The sequence below is a fragment of the Porites lutea genome, chromosome 2 (assembly GCF_958299795.1).
Source record: "Porites lutea chromosome 2, jaPorLute2.1, whole genome shotgun sequence".
Classification (NCBI taxonomy): Eukaryota; Metazoa; Cnidaria; class Anthozoa; order Scleractinia; family Poritidae; genus Porites; species Porites lutea.
In genome coordinates, this window is record NC_133202.1 from 8,948,631 (window position 1) to 8,974,796 (window position 26,166).

General features: G+C 39.3%; 3 protein-coding genes across 4 annotated transcripts; 2 read left to right on the top strand and 1 right to left on the bottom strand.

Annotated features, from left to right (window-relative positions):
• Positions 1-934: 934 nt before the first annotated feature.
• LOC140927637 (fatty acid 2-hydroxylase-like) lies at positions 935-9,296 on the bottom strand. Of its 2 annotated transcripts, XM_073377312.1 has the most exons (5): positions 8,978-9,296; positions 6,231-6,293; positions 4,837-5,265; positions 3,123-3,375; positions 935-2,258 (listed from the first exon to the last, which is right to left on the bottom strand). In XM_073377312.1, the coding sequence occupies exons 1-5, from the start codon at positions 9,251-9,253 to the stop codon at positions 2,185-2,187; spliced, it is 1,095 nt and encodes a 364-aa protein (XP_073233413.1). In that variant the 5' UTR covers positions 9,254-9,296; the 3' UTR covers positions 935-2,184. The 2 variants fall into 2 exon arrangements, with proteins under 2 accessions (XP_073233413.1, XP_073233414.1); XM_073377313.1 differs by lacking the exon at positions 6,231-6,293.
• A 2,821-nt stretch (positions 9,297-12,117) lies between these two features.
• LOC140925587 (uncharacterized) lies at positions 12,118-14,719 on the top strand. Its single transcript, XM_073375507.1, has 2 exons — positions 12,118-13,189; positions 13,580-14,719. Exons 1-2 carry the CDS (start codon positions 12,118-12,120, stop codon positions 14,308-14,310), a joined length of 1,803 nt encoding a protein of 600 aa, XP_073231608.1. The 3' UTR covers positions 14,311-14,719.
• A 7,553-nt stretch (positions 14,720-22,272) lies between these two features.
• Positions 22,273-24,850, top strand: LOC140925588 (uncharacterized). The gene is made up of 2 exons (XM_073375508.1): positions 22,273-23,637; positions 23,974-24,850. Exons 1-2 carry the CDS (start codon positions 22,299-22,301, stop codon positions 24,594-24,596), a joined length of 1,962 nt encoding a protein of 653 aa, XP_073231609.1. The 5' UTR covers positions 22,273-22,298; the 3' UTR covers positions 24,597-24,850.
• The last annotated feature ends 1,316 nt before the right edge of the window (positions 24,851-26,166 follow it).

Here is a 26,166-nt window from a genome sequence, read left to right on the forward strand (position 1 = left end):
CAATGGAAAGTACAACTTTAAAGGAAATACACAGAGAACTCAACCACCAACATTTGCACTTTTTCATGTGTATACAAAAGTGTGCACTAAGCAAATGTCTTGAAAACTTGATGCTTATAGCAATAGTGCAACTTGTGCCAAGATTCTTCTGAATGCAAGGCTAACACGGCACATAAAAGAGCATTCTAGTATTTCTCAGGAAGGCCTTTAAACATTATCACTAAGGGGGTGTTTACATGAGAAAACTCGCAACGGCGCGAGTTTCACACTGGGATGACTTTTTGATTTCATATCACGTTTCATTATGACTGGGTCATTTCATATCTTGTTATTAATTTTAACGGTACATTTCATGTTGATAAATACACGTTTGGTTCAAAATCGCAGACATTACGCATGCGCTACCCGTTCCAGTCTACCGGCAGACCGATTTCACACCATGATACCGATGCGAGATTTCGTACCGGAGTGAAATTCTCGCCCCGGTGCGAGAACCGGGGTGAACTCACGCCGGGGTGACTCACGCGGGCATAACATTTTGTGGTGGTATCATGTAAACAAATATAGAGTCATTAAAGGGAACCGGAGTGAACTCGCTCCGCGGCAGAAGTCACCCCAGTGTCATGTTAACACCCCCTAAATTACTGTATTGTCTTGTAGAATTATTGCTAATTCTTTATCCCCAGTTATGTGCATTAATTTAATATTAAAACTATTATTTTTGGCTTACAAAATTACTTTGTATTAAAAACCCATTATAACTCCAAAAATTACTCACTCTTGGGTGATTAAAATAAAATCAGGATAAAATAATGAAAGAGCCTTGAATAAAGTAACTTTAGGGGCTCAACAGAGTGACTTTGCATGACTTGCATAATAAACACCAGTACAGGAAACTAGATCAAAATTTATTTCAGTAAATTTATAGAGCAAGTCTATAGGAAATTGATTTTTATTCAACTCATGCAGTAGTAAATAATTTAGGCTACCAAAGATCCAAGTTACCAGAGTCAACTGAATCCCAATACTGAGTAAAAAATATTAATGATATTGTGCATCGAGTACATTTTTAATTTAATTATTAATTACAGTGAATACTGCAGGCCAGGCTGAAAACCATTTTATGAATAATTTAATTTAACCTAGAATAAATAACACTATGTTACAAGAGCATTACAGCAGTATAAATTTTTGGCCAGGCCAGTGAAACAGACACAATTTTGTGCTGCTGTTTTATTAATTATTATGATGGTGCAGATTTGAAACGACCTTACTTCTATACATGTCTATACTAGACTTGAATTTTGGAATCAACTAATGTTTTGTCTGTTTTAGACACATTTAATAAGAGCTGCAAATAATACTAGATAATCAGACAACTTCCAATTAAAATTAGCCTGCCTCCAATGAAATCCCACTTGAAGTTGGACATTTTATAAATAATGAACAGATAAGTACTCAGTATGTCAATGTGATGTGTGCCAGACAACTTTTTATGGTTTGGATCCATTAAAATAGTGACCTGGTCAGAAATAAATCCTTTCTACAAAAACAAAAAAAATACCTGCAGCCCTGCATTCTGCATACAAATAGTTGAGACTTAACTGGCAAGTCTGAATGCAGTGCATAGTCATTTATTACTATTATTACATAATCAACAACTACACCCTTGCTATTATTTTACCATACAGCTAAAATTCTCATCAAATTTCATTGAAACACTTAGTCTGCATGGCAAGTGCAAAAAGGGGAGGGGGAGAAAAAAAGAAATACCTCTGTCCTGAATCCTCCTCCCTTATCCCCTACCCCTTTTGATGCTTGTCGCACAGGCTAGAAACGATCGACTGAAACTGAAGAATTTTCACGTCACACTTCTCAACTAACTTATCTTACTTGTCCCTGTGTATAATTATTAAGAATCAGGTTTATTTGCAAATGGGTAATACGTGAATCAACATTGAACAGGAAATAACGTGACAATTGTTTCAACAAAATGTGACAAGTATGTTGTAGCTCTTGACTCAGGGTGTGGGGGTGAAAAAAGCAAAGAAACTCTTTTGCACTTTAGCCCTACCCTTGAAGTCAAGAGTTTGTTACCAGGAAGCCCTGTCGTTGATCTGTCATAATCATAAGAGAGAATAATAAAATTGTTATAGCGAACAAATTACTATTATTTTGTTTGCACTAAGCCGCCTTAACTAGTTTTTCTGGGAAGGTACCAAAAGGATAATCCCACAGTTTGCTGGAAATGCCAAAACCTGTGGAAAAAGACAATGGTAAATAAAAGTCAGTTGTTATCACAGCAAGTGAAGACACATTCTAATGGAATAACAAAATTTGCTAAGAGTTTTTTAAGGCTACAGTTAAAACCCACGAGAAAGAACCTGGTTTTTAAAAACCTATTAGGCTAAAATTTGCCAGTCATGCCCCCTCTATACAAGACCCCATTTAGCCTAGAACTTAAAACAGATTCTTATTTTCTTTCTTTTTCTTCTAGGCTGAACACAACTAAATACTCTTAGCTTCAATGTATAAAAATAAATAATAATTAAAAGCTCTTTAAGAACATAAAAAACCAAAATTTGTGCTGATTACCATTTATGTAAGAACCTGTTTAGGCTAACTTTGGAAAATGCAGGTTCTTATACTTATGGGTTCTTACTGTTTTGCTTAAATTAATAATAATTACATGTATAAGACCAACCAGGTATGGTCACAGATTTTGACCTTGAGGAAGGCATCATAAAAATTCTTGGGAGTAGAGAAACTCACAAAATTATATCAAATTTCAGTTTTTTTATTAACATGACTGAAGCATTCCCCCATTTGACCTACCCACTCCACTAGAATTTTAAGTTCTCTTTACATTGAGAGTATGGATGTTTTCAGGAACCACACATTATACTCAGTACCAATAAGCTCCTTCTTATAATAAATTATATTGATAAAAAAAGCTTGTAAAGAAGCAAACAATGAAATCAATAATCCTTGTTGTGACCACTCTGAGGTCTCTCTATTTGCATCCTCGAACCTTGCCATCAAAATGAATTCACTCATAGTATTTCCTAGGAGCATTAAAGTTCTTGACATTCAGCTATGTGGAAAGCTAACTGTTAAAGTACCTTTCTGTTGGTCTTCAAAATGGTGAGAAACATGGTATTTTTTAAGCTGGTGTAGGTAACTTCCTGGAGTTGGAGAGCCATGGTGAAGATAATAATGCATCATATCGTACATGATATAACCCAGTAAACCTCCTGCAAACACGCTCTTGGCAATGGCTGGTGGCAGACATGTAATGAACAGGTAGTAGAACATACTGGCCAATACCCCGGCTGCTACAGGAGGAAAGACCAGCCGTCCACTATCAAATGGCACCTAACAACAATATATAAGACAGTGAATGACAAACTGTTCTGACCTCTCTACGGCAACAAATTTTACCTAAATTATTATTTGTTCTCCACAGATTATAAAACTTAGTAGATGTCAGCTGCCTTGTTAGCTAATTTCACACCTTAGGGTGTTTACCAAAAATCAGTGGCTAAACAGACCAGTCATTTTGTAAATGAAATAGGCTCTTTTCCACATTTTTGATAAAAACTTACTCTACTCAGGATACTATTCAGGAATAGACCAATCTGTTTGACATTCCTGACTAAAAGTGGAATTCTCTTTGGAATTGGACTGGTCTCGTTGGTTGGTTCTGACAAAAGTTAATAAGTAGTTAACCCTTCTGTAAGCCCCAAATATTCACATATACATTCTCTAGACTTGTCTCCATACATTTCCTTAGATAATTAGTTGAGAGAATATAACAATAATATGACAGAACTCTTAAAACTCTCATAACCATTTCTCTTGATTACATATTGAAACAGATATTGTTAAAAGAGAAAATATTTCGATGTTTTGTCACTCTTAGGACTTCCAGTCCAGAGCTTTAGATTCTGAGACAAGGACAACTACGAGTATGAGATTTTCTCAGTATTTGGTGCTCTTGGATGAACCAACGTCATTTTGGGAGAAAACGTGTTGGCCATTGTCATTCTACTACGAGTTTTAGTGAGAATGTCGTAGTGGCAGTAACAAGTTATCAAATTTTAGAATTTTTTAATCATTTTGCAACTGGAAAAGGGCCAAAGCTTCTCAATAATAATAACCGCACTAATTTTCCGGGGCAAAAATAGTACAATGAAACTTTCTGGGTTGACATTTTTTTTCCACAATATGCGAAAAAACTTAATTTAAGTTAAATCTTTTACTCGTAGTCATCCTTGTCCTCAAATCTAAAGCTCTCTAATGGCCATGGCATGTCCCTCAAATAACTGCCAGAAAAATTAAGTGGTCCAACAGTACTTAGAATAGTGAGTAGTTTCTCATTTTACTTACTCTCTTTAGAGATAGTTGAACTTCGTAAGCGAAATTTGCAAGCACGTGTGGAAACTGCCACATGTGAGGAGAGGCAAGATGAGAAAGAAGGAAAGAAAATGAGGGACTACAGATTTCCTCTCTCTCTCTCTCTCTCTCTCTCTCTCTCTCTCTCTCTCTCTCTCTCTCTGTGTGTGTCATGCACCTTCCTCACAAGTGGCAATTTTCCCTCATTCCCTGAGGATATGAAGGACAACTTGTAGTCTTAACTGTATCTGAGTTTCCTGCCATGACAGAATGAGGTCATGAATAGAAGGACTATTAGGATCAGATTGACTTAAAGAGTTCTGTGAATTGTTGTGAAGTCACTACACACATTGTCACCTTAGACTGTCCTTAAAATTCCAAACCCACCTTGTCCTTGAACAAAAACCAACAAAAACTACTGGGAAAAAAACAAACCCTTACCTTGTGGTGTTGTCCATGAAGAAAGAAGTGAATAGTTATCCAAAATGGATCATCAGCAGGAACGTGATTGATGAGGTGAAACAAGAAGCGATGCAAGCAGTATTCAATAAATGACCACAACAACAATCCACACAGAAACAGAGCAGAAAAAACTGATGCAACCTTAGTCTTGGAATCCACAAAATACGGATCAATGTTCTGAACTCCATCCCCAGCAGTCAAATCTTGAATGGACAGGTAGCACATATATAACATTGTTGGTATCCAGATAATTGGCACAACATACCAGGGCGTTGTGGAGAAGAATTCTACAAAGTCAGACTCGAAGAGCCTTAAGGGTCGATCAACTGGTGAATGAACCCAGTTTAGGTAGTTTGGGCCAAGCTTTCCAACTTGAGGTAGGATAGCTTTGTTCCAATCAACAAGATCCTAGAATTAGAAGTAAATACACGTTATAAATAAAGATTTGCTACTATCACCTTCTTGGCTTTTACGAGCTAAGATAAAATTGAAATTAAGTCAGAATTACATGTGGAAAAATGAGTCATTATCAAGTCCAAAAGTAAGTTGTTCTTCGATATTTTCATTCTTTGAAACACATGATATATATATTTTTACTTTGGTTTCTATTGATTAGCCGTTCAAAATATTATTTACTTTGGAACATTAATATTGATTCATTCACTTGGTAAATTGGCTAGTGAGTGCAAATTTATCAAACCTACAACATAAAAATGGATTACCAGTTACTGCTAATTTTACCGTCAGGCAATGTTCGACTTATTATGAGCAGAGATGTTTAAACTTCAGGCCTCAAAATTCATGAACATGAGAATTACATTGGATATGTTATAATAAAAGTCACAAGGAAAACACCTGGGCCCAGTTGTTCGAACGCCGGTTAGCGCTAACCTGGGGTTAAATTTTAACACGGGTTTCTTTATCTTTTTATCAAAAGCACTTTCTCGGATAATTTTCTCTATTCTTTTTAGAGTATCCAATTATCAAATTGTAGGCAGAGAATTAAACTGAATTTGCTTTTTAATCTCTCACATCTAAGTTCAAATTTCGCACTAACCCAGGGTTATCTTAACCCAGCTTCGACCAACCCGGCCCTGTAGTCTAGGATCCAAAGATACCATTATTCGTAACAAGATGCAATGGACATTGTTGGTGGTTTGCATTTTTTTGTTTGTGGTCACTTAGGTATTTACAGTTTCCTGTTGGCAGGGCTGCCACTAAGATTTCAAGTTGCTGAAATTGGTAGGGGGCATGAAACACCTACCAAGTTCTTCTGGGTTTTATTTTTATTTTCCTTTATTTTCCTAACCCCAGCCCTTAATGACAGCCAGGCACTGCGGTAGCACAACAATAATCCTAGTTTTTTTCTATACCTCTCGCCATCCATCCATTGGAAGGTTTTCTCGTGTGGTGGAGTCAAATTCATCACCTAATTCCTGTAATTATGTAAAAATAAAGCATCAAAACAAGAACAAGAAAATGTCTACACAAACCAGTGTATATCAGTTGACCTTTACCTCAGAATAAAAACGTCATCCATTTGCAGTACTATCCAATATGTAATTTGCAGGTTTTTCTTCACAACTGCTTATGACTATAGGTCTTTAAAATGCTAAGGATTTAACTGACTGTAGTTTTCATCATTGTCATTATTATGATACACAATTCTCAAGTTCTTCCCAAGTTTTGCCACTCTGCAGTGCTACTTTAAGATAGGTCACTACGGTCACCTGGGACGGTTGGATAGATGTTACATCACGCAAAATACGCATGACCTTTTACTGTCGTCCTTCTGGGACAGTATGTTTTCACCAGCTTTCTCGTTGTGAAGACAATGGTGAAACCGATAAGAATTCATGCATACTTATTGTCAGTTTTCTTCTAAAAATAAGTAGCCAATGGGTTAAATGTGTGTTGGGTTGTGTTTACATTGATTTCCCTACTGGTGAAATGAAAAAAAAAATTGTGAAGACTTCTGAGTTCATTCATTCATTAACTTAGCTCACAGCCACATCGCAACTGCTTGTTTTCTACCTAGTGTTGTCCGTCATGACAGAGAAAAGTTGCCGAAAAGAAAGGTAACGCCCAGTTCAAATGTTGATCTTTTCATGTACTGAACTTAATACTTATTTAGGTCGACCCAAATGACATAAGTTCAAGATTGATTCAGGCGTGGAACTTAATTATATAATTAGTCAAACTCAATTCATTTTCACGATGTACGTTCAACGGTCTAGCATGCTCTAAACAAGTGAAATAAATTTTAGTAATTTGTGCATTAGTTTTGGCACATGAGAAGTTTGAAATTTGAACTGGGCCTAACAGTGATGATTGTAGCTGTCTTTTTTTTAACTTTTTATCAAGAAAAGATTTGTTTAACTCAAAAGGTGTTGGCTTAGGAAAGGAAAATTCAAATAAAAACATCGACTAGTTTTGAAAACTAGCTAGCTTTAATTTGTACCCTTATTCTTCTGATTGGTATTCTTCATATGAAATAAGAAACTCTTCTTCAGTAATTGAGCCTTCTGTGAAAGAAATTTCAAGCGAGTTTTGCGAATGACTTTACCATCCTCTGTTTTGCTGTCCATTCTTAAACTGAAAATTTTCATGCCTTCTTACAGTCATGGCCCCAAGCCGCACGTATACACATCCAACCGCCCCAGCCTACCGTAGTGAACTATCTTAAATTCCCTATTAATATGCTGCATATAGTCCTCTTAAAACAAATGTCAAACAAAAAATTCTTTACATAAAAAAAATTGCTTGCAGTGCTAAGGGATTATTTCTGTCTATACAGTGGCAATGTATGATTCATGTGAAAAAAAAAAACCATAACATAGAGGTTATCCTCGTAGACCCAAGGCCAGATCTGCCCAATAAGACTTTCTCTCGACCCACTGTCTGCCCCTGGATCTCCAAGGATGCATAGAGGTTGATCTTAAGCATTTTCTTGATTAATTGCTGGGTCTATTTAAATAGGAGGTTGCAAACAGCCCCTTCAAGACTATTGATTTCATGGTTTAATCAACTTACAGATAAATTGGCTGCCAACAAAAGAAATAAAAATCTCTCTTCGAAAATAGCGACCTCAAATAGATGACAGATTCAAAGAAACAACATGTTCAATGCTCCAGGTTTTAATTGATACAGTTTCACAAAAAGTCTAGTTTTTTAGGAATTCAAAAACATCCACATAAGACAATTCAAGTATTTGCCCCTGAGCTATAGTTCTATTTAGGGGGGGAACCACCCAAAAAGCCACTTTTTTGCAAAGCTTCTGCTTACGGAGTTTACATGCATAAAAAGATGGACTATAATTGTCTTCATGCTTCAGTTGTAATTCACTGAAAATGGAAATTACTTTGTTAATTATTATAACGCATTTCTTTCGTCGCAGAAAAGTGAAAAACCCTTATTTTTAGTGTTATCTTACCTCACGTGAAAGCAAACATGTGATTATTTAGTAGCAATATGTGGTTTTATTATTTTCTTTTACACACACAAAAAAGCAGTCTCTTTAATACATGCAAAAACAAGTGAATAAACCCAGAGAGAATAATAGAGAATGCAAATAGTTAAATGGTGGCCGATTATGAATCATAATGAATTTATCTGGGCATGACGTGCGGACGTTGTTAATCCCCTGGAAATTATTTCAAAAACATCAAGAAAACAACATCAGCAATTTTCGGTACGGTTGAGACTATCACAAACTTCTTTTTTTCTGTTAGGATTTCTGCTAACGTTAAAATATTCAAATGTTGAGTAAATTTGTTAAACGGAGAATATTTTTACACTCGAGTTAACTGCTCGGGTCACAAAAATATTATGCAAGCATCATCTTGACTTCTTCTTTTATGTTTCTTTATTAGATTATTGGATGCGTTTTTACACTATAAAAAAAACTATACCAAACGCACTTCTTCACCAATTATTATTTCACCAAGAGCAAAACTCACCCGTCACTGAAACTTCCACAAACTAAACTAACAAATGATCGAGATGTCTTTTGCATTTTACATAACAGATCTTGGTATTAAAACAGGCTACGCTTCGGTGCGAGCTCTTTGCTTCTAGCAAATTCAGAAATTGCGCCGAAAAGTTTCAAAGCTATACTTACATCGTCTTTTAAACGGCCAATAAGATATTTTCCAAGCCAACCATAAGCAAAAGTCGTGTGTTTATGAAGTTCCTCTTGTATCATCAACACCGTCACATCCTGGCCCGCGTAAGCAAGTAAAATATCTTTCCCGCCTGGATGGCGTTCAAGAAATTCGCTAACATCGTAGACCTTTCCACGATGTATTATCCAAGCATCCTTTTCTGTATTGTGCTGCTGTACTTCCTCGGCGGAAAACAGAGGAAGGTTTGAGTCGGTGGCGACCCCCTCCGCCATTTGAGCTTTGGTAGACGTGTATGGATTGTGTGTTGTGTATGGTGTAAAGTCCAAAATCGTTTGCAGTTTCCCTGGGAACTAATTGGTCGGCGAAGACTGAGAAAGACCACACGCCACAGGCACCCCACTCCCTAAGACGGACGAAAAGTGAAAAACCAGGGTTCTCTCCTACCCGCCCCCTGAAAAACAACCCTGACGAGGTTCAGCCTACGTCACAGTCGGAACTAAACTCTGTGAAATGGAGATTTTTCAACACGATGGAATGCGATCAGGATAGACGACGACGACGCTGGCTAGACAAGGTTGAGTAAAAAAAACGGGAAGTTGATTATTACACGACAAGAAGACTAAGCGACAGGGGACCCGAGCAATCTTTTCATGACGAGCCCAGAGAACCTCTGCCATGAAGGGCTTTCTTAGGAAGAGAAAAAGATCACTGAGCTTGGCAGCTCGCTACCAATACCAATATCCCGCAATATTCAAAATGTCATTCTTTCTTGATACTGTATCTTCCTTCCGTATGCCACAAGCCATTATCACCGATTCGTGCATGTTTAGGATTTTTTATTCCCTTATAGCTTGAGTAGCTGGAGATTTCAACCTAGTCCCCAGGGCGCTTTTCCGGTACCCTCCCGGGATGCCCAAATCCCTAGTGTTTTGGTCATCCCCTCCAAAACAATTTTGGATTTCGCGGGAAAATCGAAAACCTTTTAGAGATGGATTCCGCTAAATATAGAAATCTTTTCCAGTATCTTAAAAATAAGGTTTACCCGGAAGGCTTCACAAAGCAAGACAAAACGAGTCTTCAAAAATTCGCCAAAAAGTTCGAGTATGATTCAAAATTAGGGTCCTTGTTCTACGTGGCCAAGGAGAAGGATGGCACAGCGCTTCGACGACTTGTTATCGCCGAGGACAGGAGCCCCACTCACCTGCTCCTTTTTCTGGACACGCCGGCCGCGATAACACTCTGAGGAAAATCAAAGAGGGGTTAACTGGCCTGACTATCACTGCTTGCAGGATTTTATTCTAGACATGCCTTTCCCTTGCACCGCAGGTTTTTTTTTGGGGGGGGGAATTGTCACCCCACTTCCCGTTATTTCTGATGATTTGAGGCCTCTGTAATTGTGTGACAGCCTCTCCTTTATCAAGTAGCGCTGCGGGGTTAAGTTGAACAGGCCTCAAATAAATGTCATGAATACTAGGAATTAAACAACGCAAAACGCAGTTTTATTTATGTTTGCCTTTTGATTCCTTTGTTTAGTATTCTTGTTTTTGGCTGTTTGGAATCAGCTGCCGGCGATTGCGGCATTGCGTACTTGTAAACAGTTCTATTAAATAAAATTGAAAGCTTTGCAAACAATGAAGTGTTGTACATCGAAGCGATGTTTACAGTTATGCGTTCGTCATGTTTTGAGCCAACGTTTACTGCCTATGGGGTTTTTTTTCTGCGCAATTAACCCAGCGAAAAGTGTCAGACGATATAATTCTAACATGCATCTACACCTGCCTCGTACCCAGACGTCTCTCTTTTGATGAAAATGTGCGCGCAAAGGAAGGCGGGAAGGAGTACCCTTCCCATGATCCCTTGTGGTTCATCACCAGTCACTCGTTTCGCGCTCGCCTCTGCCATGCGAAAAACGAAGCGCCTGAGGAGGAGGCTGCATCTACACTATTTAGCCGTAAATTCGTGATTAACAATCCCGACTTTTCCCCAGTCTGAAATAATTTATGCAAAGTCGAAGCGATCAGCGTTTTGGGCATCCACAGGGGATGCCCAAAACGCTAGGGATATGGGAATGGGGATGCCCAAAACGCGGGGATGCCCAGAACTCGCTGTGACACCGCCCCACCTCCAAAGCCAGGGAAAATTAAAGCGCCCTGGGGACGAGGTTGTGGCGATTTCATACTCATTGGAACCAAGAGTGAATAATTTCTATCTTATTGGAACGCGTTCATTTGCATCCTGGTCGATACCTGCATGTCTTTGTATTTCAAAGGTCACTGCTTGATATAATTTATATCGCACCATAAGAAAAAGCTCTCCTTTAGGCCAGGGCATCTAAAAGACCTAAGAAGGTGGGGGCGGGGGGGTGGGGTGGGGAAGGTATCAGCCATATTTTTAGGCCGGGGTGAGCCGCTGGGCCATCAAAAAAAACCCTTACTCGGTAGCAGACCAGGAAATTTCAATTCGGTGACCCAACTGTTTAAGAAAACATGTTATTCCTTTTTCATGCAATTCCTGTGTTGAACCAAAACCTTTTATTGAGTAGGTAGTGTAGATCGGTGTAGTTTCCTTTTATTCATACTAATACCAAGGATTTTTTGTTTCTTAGATGATCGTGAGTAAGGAACCCATTGCTCCTGTCGTGAGTCGAGTTTCCCGGGAAATGATGCCCTGTTCATACCCTGTCCCTACCCTGTGTCCCTGTCCCGCCACTTTCAGACTTCCAGGGGTTCAGATAGGTACGAGGGCAGCCCGATATCAGAGGAGGAGAGGGAGAGAGGAGCAACGAGCAAGGCTCCTCCCTTAGCTTTTTGTGGGAGGGGAGCGTTGCGTGACAAAACGAAACGCCTGCATGGGAGACTTCTAGCCCTGCTGTAGGATAGGCTTCTTAGGGGAGAGGTGTGCAGTACCAGCCTATACTAGAAAAACAAACACTTCCTCAGCTTGAACATCAGGCGTATCTAGGGGGAAGGGGAGGGAGGAGAAGAGAGAAGCAGAAAGGGGAGGTAACAAACTTTCTCTCCCCTCACCCCTAAGGGCTGATACTCAGATACTTCCTAGAATGACCTCACGTTTCTGGTAAGTGATCCTTTAAATGATATCATATTCTCAAAAAAAAAATCCACTCGCCTTAGCGAAAATGGCTGTAATTCTTCTCAGTTTTATTGCAGCTTCATTGTTTCTTGAATCATTGACTGCAACTGAACAGAACTTTAGAATACTTAACTGTAAAGTAACGCCGGCTGGAGAAAATCTTGAATCAGAATTTAGACTGAAGGCTTCTGAGAAAGGTGTGAGAATAGTCTACTTGAATTTAAAAATCGGTAACAACAGCTATAATCCACTGGACTTACCAGACGAGTTTCTTCCCGACAGATGGGTGTGGGCTCGGTCAAATAATGAGCCCATGTTGTCTTTGCCGTTCGATTTCGATATTTTATCCCTTGGACTTCTGAATTATCAAGTTGGAAGCATGACAGTGCCACTGAGAGATGAACCGAGTGGATGCCTTGCGGGATTAAACTCAACATGTCAGAACTTGGTCGTGGGAAGAGCACTGTTGGATAATGTAACAAGTAAAAGCGGCAGCACTGGAGTTGTCTGTGTTGCAATGATAGAGATTTATTCTACATATCAAGATGAGAAATTAAGGTCAATTAAATATCGTTGCTGCAGTTCTAATGTTTCAAGTATTCACTGCGATCTTTCTATTGTGGGCAGCAGATGGTTACAAGCGATTAAGACCTTTCTGTATTGTTTGTCCGCTGTCGTGGTTTTTTATTGCCCGGCCCTTCTTCTACTATTACCTGACTGTATTTTCAATCTTCAGAATGAATGTGACAAGGAAGATATAACTGAAAACCAACTACCTAATGGTGGACAGGCCCGATCAGATGGTTCCGGCATGAGAAATGGATATCAGAGAATTCAAAGCGAAGAAGAAAACAGACTGTCATGCAACACCGCCGAGGAAATTCCTGTAGATGACGCGAGTCCGGTTATCTGTTCAACGTTTTTGCTCGGATGTGTACAGCTTCTGCCTGATTTAAAGTCATCGTTTAACGTTAAGTTGGCGGTTTTAATGTTTTGCATTTTCCCATTTTCCTTTTATTTTCCGCTAGCATTATTCTTTGTCCTAAAGCCAAAATATATCCATGAACGCCTAAAGCAGCCCATTTCCGAAAGTCCAGAGTTTTCAGCTATTTCTGTTGGTATGATCTCGCCGAGCACAATCTTGATCCTTACAGTTTTGGTATTACCATGTTGGACAGCATTTTTGTTTCTAAAACCGAAGGATTTGTACCTAAATAAGTGTCCATTATGTGATAGAGAGAATGTAGATTCGGTTAGTATTGGAAATGAAATCCTTCATCATTTGAAACTGTTCCCGGAAACGGTTTACTTTTTTATGTTAACCTATCGTCACCTACTTAACAGAAGTCTGAAAAAAATGGTAAGCCTTTCAACCTGCAACTTAGAGATGAATTATAGGGGATCGCGAATGAGACGCGCGCTGTTCAGTTTGTGGCTGTTATTTTCTAGTTTATTCACGCTTTTTCTTAGCCTTGTTGGGGCAGCATTCTGTTTGTTTCTTCTTTTAGTTTCTGTATTTTTTTTGTTTTTTGGTTTTTCACCATTAATCTTTCTCCTCGATATCATTTGCAAGAAAGTTTCAACTATGACCAGAAGAACAAGCGATAGCATCGTTTTACGTAATTTTCTCCTTCTTGCGTTCGTAATATATCTGCTTTTTATAACAATTTTATTATATAATGGAATATTCACATTATGTACCTTTTTTGACGGAATATTAGGATTCACAACGATGGGATTAGTTCTAAACGCAGAAATTGTAATTCCTTATCTATCTTTCCTTGTGGTTGTCATAACGAATGTCTATTTTTGTTATGCTAATTTACAGAAAAATTACATGGCAGTTAAAGAATTTATCTTAAAATACAGACAGCAAGAATTAGATTCCAACAGTGGTGCTGATCAGCGCACAATTCCAACAAATCTGTTTTGGTTCGTGAGTGATGAGGTACTTCCAGTTACAACTGAAATCTGCCTGATGCTTCGGGACATGGCTGTTATTGTCACATTTCTGTTTTTAACGGTATCTTCTATCATTTTCTTTAGAAATGCGTACGAAATTTCGACGCTTGTTTCTACCATTGCCGTGTTTATAAGTGGCGCAATTCCCACCCTGTTTCTTAAGGGGCTAACCAGAGGGAAGAATTTTTCTGGCTGGAGAAAGATCCAGCTGGAAAGAAAAATTAAAGTGGCGGTGAGAGAATACGAGCGCGAAGTCAGCCGTGTAGGAATAAACTGAGAAACCGTCGTAGGAGGTTCGTTCCAAAATGACAGTTGCATAGTCGTATAAAATAATGCATCACAGGCAGCCCAAGGGCGCTTTACTAGAGGAAAGCCAGTCCACTTGCGTAAGTCGGATCCTACAATTCAGTCTGAAAGTGAAGAGGTGAAGTCTCCACGAAACTGATCTAAATAGTATGTTAAATCCTGTTGTTTGTGCGCTTTGAGACTTTTAATACTGGATGTCGTCACTGGCATCCCATGCAGGCTTGGCTTACAAGAAGTCCATCGTACGAAGGACCACAACCTTACAAATTTTAAAAGTTGAGAGCATGGTTAGCCTGTGGTTCCAACAACAACAACAACAACATCTTTTGTTTAAACACGGTGGGTTTTAAAGTTAATATAGCTTATGGGGCCGAGTAAAAATGTTAATAAAATAATAAAAATTATTAAAATTGAATGTAGTCAATAAAAGGTGAAATACGTACAATAAGAGATATGAATAGAATTAATAAAAGACAAAATCACTGTCAGTTTGGGGACGGCCCATTTGCGGTGACTCTTCATTAAAGTTCAAGCTTCTGAGGCGTGAGACTTTTTTGCCCTTTTGGCATAGTCCCTGGCGCTGACAGTGGATGGTTCTAAAAGATTCCAAACAATAGATCCTCTTTAAGAAATAGAGTTTTTGATATAATAAGTTTCAAAACGTTGAACGCTAACACGATGTTGATGACGGAGGTCATACTTAGACTCTTTCCTTTGGATTATATGTTCCAAGCATGATGCAGTTATGCAGTTGTAGATGTTATAAATTAAGATGGCAATTTTGACCTTATAAGTGTCGAATAAAGAGACCAAGTTTGCTGTTTTTCTTACATCCTCAGACTCTAGCAGCCCTATAATGAATGGATTCCAAAGAATTAAATTCGTTTTTATTTGTACAACACCCACAAATTGGTAGCGCATATGTAACCGAGGGTAAATTGACTTTAAGATATATATCTGAAAGCGAATTCCTGGTAAAAAGCGGCTGCGTTTGATCAGATTGAGCTCTTTAACGAACCCTCTCTGGAGCTCTGATATATGTTTTGTCTACGTAAGCTTGTTGTCAATGGTTACACCTAACAGCTTAGAACTTGAGGACCATTTTAAGAGATACTGGTTAATTTTTAAACTGCCTAAGGGATCGATCAAATTATTTCGTTTAAGGATCATTCTCTCGCACTTTTTGGTGTGTGGTACTAGGGAGTTATGTTTGCACCAGAGGGCGAGTTCTTCTAGAGCTTTGTTTAGCGTTGTTGTGACCTGGTTTACAGATTCACTAACACAGTACATGGTAGTATCATCGGCATACAGGAACGTCGTTGCAGTGTTACTGCTTTCGGTAGATCGCTTGTGTAGAAGGCGAAGAGTATGGGCCCGAGTATAGAGCCCTGTGATATACCGGAGGCAACTTTGGTATTCTCAGAGGGTACGCCATTAATTACAGTATACTGTTCCCGTTCAGATAGATAATCTCTTAGCCATGCCAGTAGGTTTCCCGTGAATTCAAAGTTGTGCTCTAGCTTGTGAAGAAGGATTGAGTGTGAAACGCGATCAAACGTCTTCTGGAAGTCTAAGAATACGGCGTCCACAACTAATTTGTTATCGATTGCTCGTCGCCAAGTTTCAGTCAGGTGGATGAGTAATAGCTCTGTCGATCTTCGTTTTCGGTAGGCCCATGGGTTGTCAGTGACGAGCGCTTCGTTTTCCGAGAAAACTTGTTTCGTAATCATGTGCCGCTACACGATTCTAAAATCTTGCTGGGTACATGTACCCTTAGCAAGGAGAGGGGACGATAACTACTCATTTCCGTAGGATCATCTTTTTAAATGCAGGTGTTAATCTGGCCACTTTCCAATTATTGTAGACTCTTCATTCGCGAATGCTTTGCATGAAAAGGCTGATCAGCGGCCCAACAACAGCAGTACCTGCGAGTTTCAGTAATTTGGGTGACATACCATCCGATCCGGTGGCTTTATTATTCTTCAATAATGTTATATTCCTGTCAATATCAAGGCTAGATAGATTAATATCGGATATACTTGGTACAGGTATAGAGCATGGACTAGTCAAGAATTCAGTGTAGTGCTTGGAGTTGCCCAGCATTTAATTTCTCAGCTATCGTGGAGAAGAAAGAGTTCATAAGGCTCGCCTTCTCCGTGTCTTTTACCGCTAAGCTGTTATCGTCACGCTTTAATGGACCTATCTTCTTCCTTACTTTGGGGTTGGTAGCTTTGGATAATACATTCCAATACGTCAAGGTGGTCTTCGCCTTTTTCAGCTGACCTCTGAAGTATGCAGCCTTCGCTTTTCTAAGGTCAGATGTTATTTCGTTTCTCAACCTCTTATAGTCGGCCCATGTATTTGGATCCTTAGTTTTAACAGCTCTCTTGAATAATTTAAATCTATTCTTGCCAGAAATTGAGGACAACATGGCGCTGGAGCATGCGCGTCATTTACTTTTCCCGTTCTTTAAATATGGCGACCATACGAAGGATTAATGGGGAGACGAAGTGAGACGAAGAATCGCTCACCTCCCCACGTCTAAACCTTCGCAAGGCCATCGTGGCTTTCAGTCACGTTAATTTGGCAATGTGTCAAGGTCCCAAAGTTGGTTCGTGAGTCACCAGAAAAAGATGGCTTTCTTTGCTATACAAGAGTCTGTATAGGTCATTATATGTCGGTGTTTCCTCCTTCCCAACGTCCTGTTTCTTGAAGGATATATTTATGTTCATTTTTGTATGGTTTTAGAGGCCTAACTTCTTTGCTAAACCAGTTCGCTTTTCCCTGAAATATAGCAATTCCATAGAGTGAATCTCTACGCCATTACTGCGAAGAAGAGAAGACGTCTCTTCTCCCGATTTTTTCTGAGGGAGGGGAGACGTCTGTACACAGGCTAGCATTTTGGAGACTTTTTCAAACCATAACTCCCTCGATCAGCCGCCATTTCCAAAACAGAGAGGTTATCAAGCCAGAGTGACACAAGGAACCCCGTTTTGTCACGATCGAACGATAACAGGGAAGCATCAGCCAAGGGTTGGTGCTTGTCTAATAAGGACTCAGGCTAGATTTTTGCACATTTTTGCACAGCTTGGACTTTAGGAGCCAGTGTTAATTAGGTTTAGCCAGTTAAAAAAACCGCCAAAGTCAGAGCGTAGTTTTGAAACCTTTTTATACTTACAATTACTTTTATGACTTAGTATCATAAATAAAAACAAATTAAAGTTTTGCAACCATCGCAATACTGTAATTAATGACCAATAAGTTGACCACAAACTGGTGGGTGCTTGTTAAAACCGTTTTACAGTTGGTGGAATATCATCCTCTTGGTTAGACTTTCTCAGAGTCCTTTGCTTCTCATTTCCGGTTCCGGTAGTAGGCCCCAGCGCGAAGTTCGAGTCGAACTCCCGCTCTCTCGTTCGCTTTTGTCGCAGAAAACTTAGAAAAATGTCCCGCTCGCGCTCGAGAAAAAATTTGAGCTCGACTTTTTGACAAGTCTACCTCTGTGTGAGTGTAGTTAACAATTATTCCTTGAGCTCAAATGGGCTCTGAGTCAATAGCCCATGAGGCCGAAGGCGGAATGGGCAATTGACTTAAAGGCGATGAGGGCGAGAGGAATAATTGTTTTAGTAAAATCCAACTAGTTGGTGAAAAATATCGAGACAAAACAACTTTAGCTAGCAAAACGCGATTCAGCCGCCATTGTTTTGGTTTTCATAGCCTACGCGTAGCCGCACCCTCCCCCCGACGAAGGAAAAACGGAGAGAGGGAGCGATATAGCCTAGTAGTAGCTCAACCAATCATAACGCAGCATTGATTAATAGACCACTAGTTGGAGTTTACTAATACTGAATAGGACTGTTGTTGACAATGACTGAGATTTCGTCAACCTTTGCAGCAGTGAATCGTATCACGTCAGTTGATGATGGTATTAAAGGCTCTGGCTATCGACCTGATTGGGCAAAAAATCTCTCTTGCTGTGAACTTATTGCGTACCTCATAAGTCTTAATCTTTTAACTGGGCTGCCTGTGGCGAACGCATTTTATAAAATGGGAAGTCGTAGTGGGCGTGTATCGTCCGCCTCATCTAATCTTTACACTATTTCAGAGCAATATCTATAAGGTTAATATAAGAGAGTTCCTTCCTCGGGATTTACGTCGTGAAAACGGACAAACTTTGACCTTATGATGGTTTAACATCAACTGCTTACCCATGTTAAGCGAGGGCAGCCATTAAATGAAGACGTGTTTGATGTTAACGTACTGCGCTTTTTCATCGTCTTCTGCAAAAGATTCTACGATGAGTACCTTGTGGGGTTTTTCTTCACTATTTGTTGAAGTTTAAACCTTTGGATGTTTTTTTTCCCTACCAAAAGGTGATGGCAAATCTCGGTGTGTTTGTGGCTGGAGTGTGTGTGTACACCCACTGAATAAAGATTTCTCTCAAGCTGTCATTGGCACTTTTTATCAGTGCCATTTTTCTTTATGTTGAAGTTTAAGGCCCGTTTCAAACGTCAAATTAAATTCGACTTTGGCAGGGCACTAGTGCGACGCTTGAAACCAAGTCGTGCTACTGCCGTGTAGCACGGCAAGCCTTGCCGTGCTACACGACAGTAGCTCAACTTGGTTTGAAACGTCGTGCTACTGCCGTGCCGAACTCAATTCATAAATTATAAATAAATTATAATATATTTAAAAGTTTGCTAAACCGTTTTTGTTTCGTTGTCTGTCAAAGTTGGTGGGCGGAAGAGATAAAACAATGGACTGCTATAGGCACAGGACGCAGAGGATTTATTTGTGCATGACCTTGATGCCGGTAAAATTTACAATTCACGGCATAAATTGCCCTTGTTTGCTGTACAATCGAATGTGAAATTGACCGACCAAAAGTCAAGCGATCGTATACAAGCTGGCGGTAAAAAAGAGGCAGCCCAAGCTCAGTATGATAGTTTAATGACATCATATTGCGCAATCCTCAAAGTGGCCGTGATGAAAATAATCGCTTCAGAACAATCCAAGAAGAAACCAATAACATAGCAAATACAAAAGTAAAGCACGGATGGACAAACTTGAAGAGGATTAAAACGGATTAAAATTGTGGATTTTGAAAACTTTTTAGCGTAACGATTTTTCAAAGTTCATTTTTGTTGTTTGTAATGTTTGATACAGAGCTTGCCGGTGGGAAGTGTATTTGTTGGACAAGAAGCTGTGATTTTCTCGTTTACAAGTGATTTCTTAGATACGTTTAAGTTCCATAACGCATAGGGAAGCGTAATTGGAAGTATTAAGAAAATGAACTAGGCAGCCGTGAGACAGCCCCCTTAATGGTGAGGTGGAAAATGACGCGTGCGGGGTGCGAACTGTGGAATCTTTTATATAAATACACTCCGGTACTCTGTACTTCACATTTTCCTCCTAGCCCGGTGAGATTAGCCGAAGTATCACTTTACAACACCTAAAGGATCAAAACACGAACTTACACTAGCGGCCACCTCTCCAAAACGGGTACTTTTTTGTCCTAGCGGCCCGTCCATACATTCACTAATCAGTTTAAACCTCTCTACATCGGCCACTAAAGCGCTTCCCTAACTGCCTCGACACGGCCATTTTTTTTCAGTGACTGACGGAAAACTCATGGATGGTCATGAAATTTGATCCGTATGGGGCGTCGACAATTAATCGCGGCAAGTCTTACAATTCAGTTAAGATTAATGTAAATACAGTACTTTTTTTGTAAGAACCTTTTTTTAGAACATACTTAGAACATATACCTCAGGCTGAGAGTCTGAGTAAGAACATTTTCCCTTTGCTCATTTGTTTTTCGACTAATTTTGGCGATTTTTCGACGAATACAAACGCACTCGAAAAAGTTGCCTTCCTCCCTTACTTATAAAACTTCGAAATATTTTCAGATACAAACAAGTTGTAAGGCCTTGTAATGTCGTAGAGAGAATGTTTCTCAGAACATGGGAACTGGTTTTTCCAGTTTAGAGATTTTTTAGGAGCCAGACGTCCGTAAAGATCATCTGAAATGGGGAGGTTTTAAGTACCTTGAAACTTTTTGTTGTTGTTGTCAAATGCTTTAACAGACCCCCGTACTGCCTTAAACTAGACTTTTAGATAAGTTTAGGGGTAGGGAATCTGTTAAAGCATTTCTCAACAATGTTTATCTCGTTTACCTCCCTCTACGCCCGTGGTAAATTGTTTACCTTCGTCTACCTGTGTGTCTGACACTCGGCAAACGATCGTGAAATTACACTGAAAAATTGCGTCGTTAAAACTCTTCGAAGTCCCATCGATTCGTTGATTTTCTCCCTTCAATAAGGCCATCTTTCCTTTCGGTGGTGCTACTTAATCACGGTTAATATTAATCTGCATTTGGGACGGATGATGGTCAAATATTACCTTTTTTGACGGCTGACAGTTGAATTGTTGGTCGTTTGATGGGTGAAGGTTAACCCCTTAGAGAGGGTCTGAATGGGGCATTAGAGTTTAGTGTTATTTGTCCAAAATTTTTAGTGTTTGCTGTTAAATTGGCCAATTTTTAATGTTTACTGTTTCCGAAGAAATTACTGTTAAGTGTTTGGAGGGTTCTTCGGACATCTTCGGCAATGGTCGGACCTCTTCGTTAGTTTTCGGAAATCTTCGAAAGTCTTCGGTTATGGTCGGTAGCCTTCAGGAATCTTTTGAACTAATCCGGAACAAGAGAGGATAACGGGGCTCTTGAGAACAACAGACCTCAGAGAAGATCTAAAAATAACTTAAGAGGGATTACGATGGGTATAGGGGCCAATATGGGGGTTAATTCTCTTAGCCCCTTCATCCTCTCTTGTCCGCAATCGTCGTACAATGGCCGAAAACCTCTTGATATACTAAACAAAATAATATTGGCCTGTTTGGAGCCGTCTCTTTCTTCTTTCTGGAAAAAACTTACTTTTTGAAAGAATTTTTACTGTTAGTGTTAAAATACCTAAATTTTAACTGTTTCATGTTATAAAGCCAAAAAATGAAGTGTTTAGTGTTATCGAGGTACCCCCATTGAGACCCTCCTTAGAGACTCTCCCATAACTGCCAGCTCTCCACAACGGCCGCCTTCTTCTGTCCCCAAGGTGGCAGTTCAACTGTATGTCAACTCAGACTGCTTTAACATACATGTCAACTCCGACTGCTTCAACGCTGGCCACGCCACACAGGCTATAAAGGGAACGTTTTCATATATGCATATTTCTACACTTCCAGACCAAGGCTTCCAGACTTACCCACAGATGTAGGGTGAAGTGCTGATAGAGATAAGACATGCTTCAGCATTTCCACAGTAACGTCAGAAACTAACTCAAGACGCTTTTCCCCATTTCTACACATCTACAGTACAGGAGCTTATCAAAGACACATTTCCACACTTCCATAGTTTATTGACAAGCAAAGTATTCATACAACAGATTCACTGAGACACTTCCACACATTCCTTGAGCTAGGGCGCGCCAGTTTAATAAGCAAAGGGCTCTTTGTTTTCTGCAATAGCTTAGTCGGTAAATTTGAAAGGAAAAAACAATGATTATGTTTGTAATAGCTGTCGCAATCAAATGATATTAAAAATTAAAAACATATCAGGTGTAGGGTTTAGCACTCATAAGACATACTTCAGCCTTTCCACAGTAACGTCAAACTCGGTTATGGCTACTAAGCCCGGGCCCGGGCTACTAAGTAATCGAGGCACTTTCCCCATTTCTACACATCTACAGCATAAGGAGCTTATCAAGACACATTTCCACATTTCAATACTTCCATAGTTTATTGACAACCAAATTATTCATACATTAGATTCACTAAGACACTTCCACACATTCCTTTGCGCTAGGGCGCACCAGCTTGAAAACAAAGGGCTCCTTGTTTTCTGTGATAGCTTAGTCGGTAAATTTGAAAGACAAAAGCAATGTTTCTAATACTAGCTGTCGCAATCAAATGATATTAAAACTTAAAAATCAAAACATGGCTGCTTCCAAGGCTGTGGCTTTTCAAAGTCTCGCGTGTGTGTGGTTTTGTGTATCAACTGCTGCCGCTGTTCAGAACTGCAGTCTAGTTAACTGTAAAGTATTGCAAGTCGGAGAAAATATCGCATCAGAATTCAGGCTTAAGGCTTCTGAGAAAGGTGTGAGAATGATCTACTTGAATCTAAAGATCGGTAACAATAGCTACAATCCGCTGCAGTTGCAAGACGAGTTTAAACCCGACAGATGGGTGTGGGCTCGCTCAAATAAAGAACCCATGCTTTCTTTGCCGTACGACTACGACATTTTATCCCTTGGCCTGCTAAATTACCAAGTGCGAAACATGACATTGACTGTGAGAGATGAACCGAGTGGATGCCTTGCGGGATTAAACTCAACGTGTCAGAACATGGCCTTCGGAAGAGCACTGTTGGACAATGTAACAAGTGAAGGCGGCAACACTGAGGTAGTCTGTGTTGCAGTGATAGAGAAAATTGTACGTAAGGATTTTTATGACACCACGTCTATAAAGTATCATTGTTGTAGGCTGAATGCGTCAAGCATTAACTGTGATGTTCCTGTCGAAGGTAGCCACTGGTACCAAGCGATTTACAACTTTCTGATTTACTTAGCTGTGGTGCTAACGTTTTATTTCCCTGCACTTCCTCTGCTGTTGCCAGACTATATTTTCAATCTTCAGTATGAATGTGACAAGGAAGGTAACACTGATGAGCCAACTATTCATGCAAGAAGTGTATACGAGGCAATTCCTGAGATTCATGAGATTCAGGTCTTAGATGAAATTCCTGTAGATGACGCCAGTCCGGTAACCTGTTCAACGGCTTTGCTGGGATGTGTTCAGGGGCTGCCCGATGTAAAGATGTCGTTTAACCTTAAGTTAGCGGTTTTGCTGCTTTGTATTTTTCCATTTGGCTTCTATGTAAATGTCGGTTTATCCTTTGTCCTGAAGGAAAAATATTTTGATGAACTCTCCATGAAGGTGCCACCGGCAACTTTGGCAACTCCGATGTTTTTCTCTATCTCAACCTCATTTTATTCATTTGAACCCTCTCATTACTTTATAGTAGCCTTATTAACTTTAACGTGTTTGATGGCAGTTTTGTTTTTAAGGCCAAAGGATTTATTCCTCAACCAGGATTTTAAGTGTTGGCAATGTCAATTAGCCAAATGCCTTTACTCTTTACGTATTACGGAAAACGAAGATTCTGTTAGTATTGGAGATAAAATGCTCCATCACTTAAATATTAACCAGGAAGTGGCATACTTGCTGATGTTTAAATTTCTTAACCAATGTAAGAGCGGTCTACAGAAATTAGGAAACATTTCTACCTCTTGCTTAAAGGTGAATCATAACGGATCACGTATAAGACGAGCACTTTTGACGTTGTGGATTCTATTTTCTAGTTTGGTCACGCTAATTCTTGGGAGTCTTGTTTGGGTAGTAATCGCTTCGTTTATCTTTTTTGTTTCATTACTCCTTCATCTAGCTTTTTTTTCACCAATTTTAACTTTGTTCTTGATCAGCATTTCGAATACCACAGCCACGATCATCAAATTAATTGAGGATTACATTACCAGCATAAGGCTGTCAAAATTTTTATTCGTGCTTTTTACTCTTTTTGCTGCAGCATACTTCATCTTTATTCAAGTTCACGTCTTTCTCCTATTATACCTGCTATATTCCTTTTTCGTCGGAATATTAGGATTCACAATCATGGGATTAGTTCTAAACGTTGAAACTGTAACTCCTTATGCAGCTTTCTTCGTCGTTGTCGTAACAAATATTTACTTCTGCTACGCTAATTTGCAGAAGAGTTACATGGAAGTCAAAGGATTTATCTTAAAATATTGGCAACAGGAAATGCAAGCAACCCTTAACAGCGAACATAGCACAATTCCAGCCAAGCTGTTTTGGTTCGTAAGTGATAAAGTGTTTCCTGTTAAAACTAAAATCTGCCTAATGCTTGGTGAGGTGGCTGTTATTGTCACTTTTCTGTTTTTGACGATATCTTCCATCATTTTCTTCAAAAATGAGTATGAAATTTCGTCGCTTGTTTCCACCATTGCCGTTTTTTTAAGTGGGGCCATTCCCAGCTTGTTTTTTAAGGGGCTAACAAAAGGCAAGAAGTTTACTGGCTGGAGGAAGATCAAACTGAAAAAGAAAATCGAGGCGGTAGTAACAGAGTACGTTCAAGAAACTAACTCTGTTGAAGTAAACGGAGAAACCGAAGAGGGAAGTTCAGATGTATAATTAGGCAGCTAAATGTCATGAAAAAAGAAAGCCATTCAGTTGCGCAAGTCGGATAAAGCAATTCCTCATGATAAAAATACTTTGGGGTTACATTTATAGTTTCTTTAAAGCTGAGATTCTTGTTAAAGAATTATTATTAAGGAATGCGTATTAATGGAAGTAAGCTTGGTTTAAAAACTAAACATCAAAACCGTGAGTAGAAAACAAAGAGTTCAGTGACCGGATCTCTAAAAAAAAACCTGGATCGGTAAAAATTAGACGCATTTAACTTGAACCAGAAGAAAAATGACCATCAAGGAATTGACGGTGAAAGTGATGATACAATTCTATAGAAAATCTGCCTAATGCTTGGTGAGGTGGCTGTTATTGTCACTACTTTTCTGTTTTTGTCGATATCTTCGACCATTTTCTTCTCGGCAAAAATGAGTACAAAATTTCGACGCTTGTTTCCACCATTGCCGTTTTTTTAAGTGGGGCCATTCCCAGCTTGTTTTTTAAGAGGCTAACAAAAGGCAAGAGGTTTACTGGCTGGAGGAAGATCAAACTGAAAAAGAACATTAAGGTGGTAGTGACAGAGTACGTTCAAGAAACTAACTGTGTTGATGTAAACAGAGAAACCGAAGAGGGAAGTTCGTTCCAAATTGATGATAATATATAACTGTATAAAATTTACAGGCAGCTAAATCAGTCATGGTAGACGAAAGGCTTTCTAGTTGCGAAATTCGGATAGAGCAATTTCTCATTGTAAAAGTGCTTTGGGGTTACTGAACATCAAATCCGTGAGTAGAAAATATCAGCGAGTTCATTGGCCGGATCTCTAACAAAGATCTGGATTAGTAAAAGTTAAGACGCATTTGACTTGAAGCGAAAGAAAAATGATCCTCAAGGAATAGACGGTGAAAGTGATGATACAATTATATAGTATTTAGATATTTTGATGTTTGCTCTTATTTTTTTATTCCTTTTATCTTGTACTCAAGTACTTTGATTAGTTTTGATTAGTTTTTGACGAAAACTTGGTCTTCCTGCGATTTTCGTAACATTTTCTAATGCGGTATGCCATCGGCAGGAGCCCTTACCAGTAAAGAAGAAAGTAATCAATCATATAATATCAAAACAAGGACCAAGGTGCTAGAGGTGCCTAAAGAGTTATGCCTATTAACAGTGTTTATCAGTCAGATATTCTTAAAGATTTCCAGATTGAATAATTAATTACATACAAGAGACTATAAAGGGGACAGAGAGGCCATCCCCCATATACACCCTATTCCATAGATAATTCGTCTCGAGTTATTTTTAGAAGCGGGATAAAGTTACCTCGCGCGAGGCGTGGATGTTTCGTGGAGGTTTCGCATGACCAAACGCCGTGCAAAACATGTCGGGCGAGAGGCAATGAAAGCGTAAAAAGATCGAGAGCATTCCTGAATATTGAAGTGAAATGAGTCGGCGCTCACCTGGGAAAAAGGAATCGCTGGACTCTTTAACAACCCATGAAATCAGTTTAACTCGAAGTTGTCGTAACCTCAGTGCTTTAATAAAATGAGAAATTTCGCCGGTCTATTGAAACCGG

Excerpts from the sequence above, each read along its gene's own strand:
- LOC140927637 (XM_073377312.1), bottom strand. The coding sequence starts at position 9,253 with ATGGCGGAGGGGGTCGCCACCGACTCAAACCTTCCTCTGTTTTCCGCC. Across the intron at positions 6,294-8,977 it reads TTGGCCGTTTAAAAGACGAT|GAATTAGGTGATGAATTTGA; the intron begins GTAAGTATAGCT and ends ACATAATTACAG. Across the intron at positions 3,376-4,836 it reads TTCATGGACAACACCACAAG|GTGCCATTTGATAGTGGACG; the intron begins GTAAGGGTTTGT and ends TATTGTTGTTAG.
- LOC140925587 (XM_073375507.1), top strand. The coding sequence starts at position 12,118 with ATGGCTGTAATTCTTCTCAGTTTTATTGCAGCTTCATTGTTTCTTGAA. Across the intron at positions 13,190-13,579 it reads GTTTTCAGCTATTTCTGTTG|TTTCTGTATTTTTTTTGTTT; the intron begins GTATGATCTCGC and ends TTCTTCTTTTAG.
- LOC140925588 (XM_073375508.1), top strand. The coding sequence starts at position 22,299 with ATGATATTAAAACTTAAAAATCAAAACATGGCTGCTTCCAAGGCTGTG. Across the intron at positions 23,638-23,973 it reads GTTTAAATTTCTTAACCAAT|CATACTTCATCTTTATTCAA; the intron begins GTAAGAGCGGTC and ends TTTTTGCTGCAG.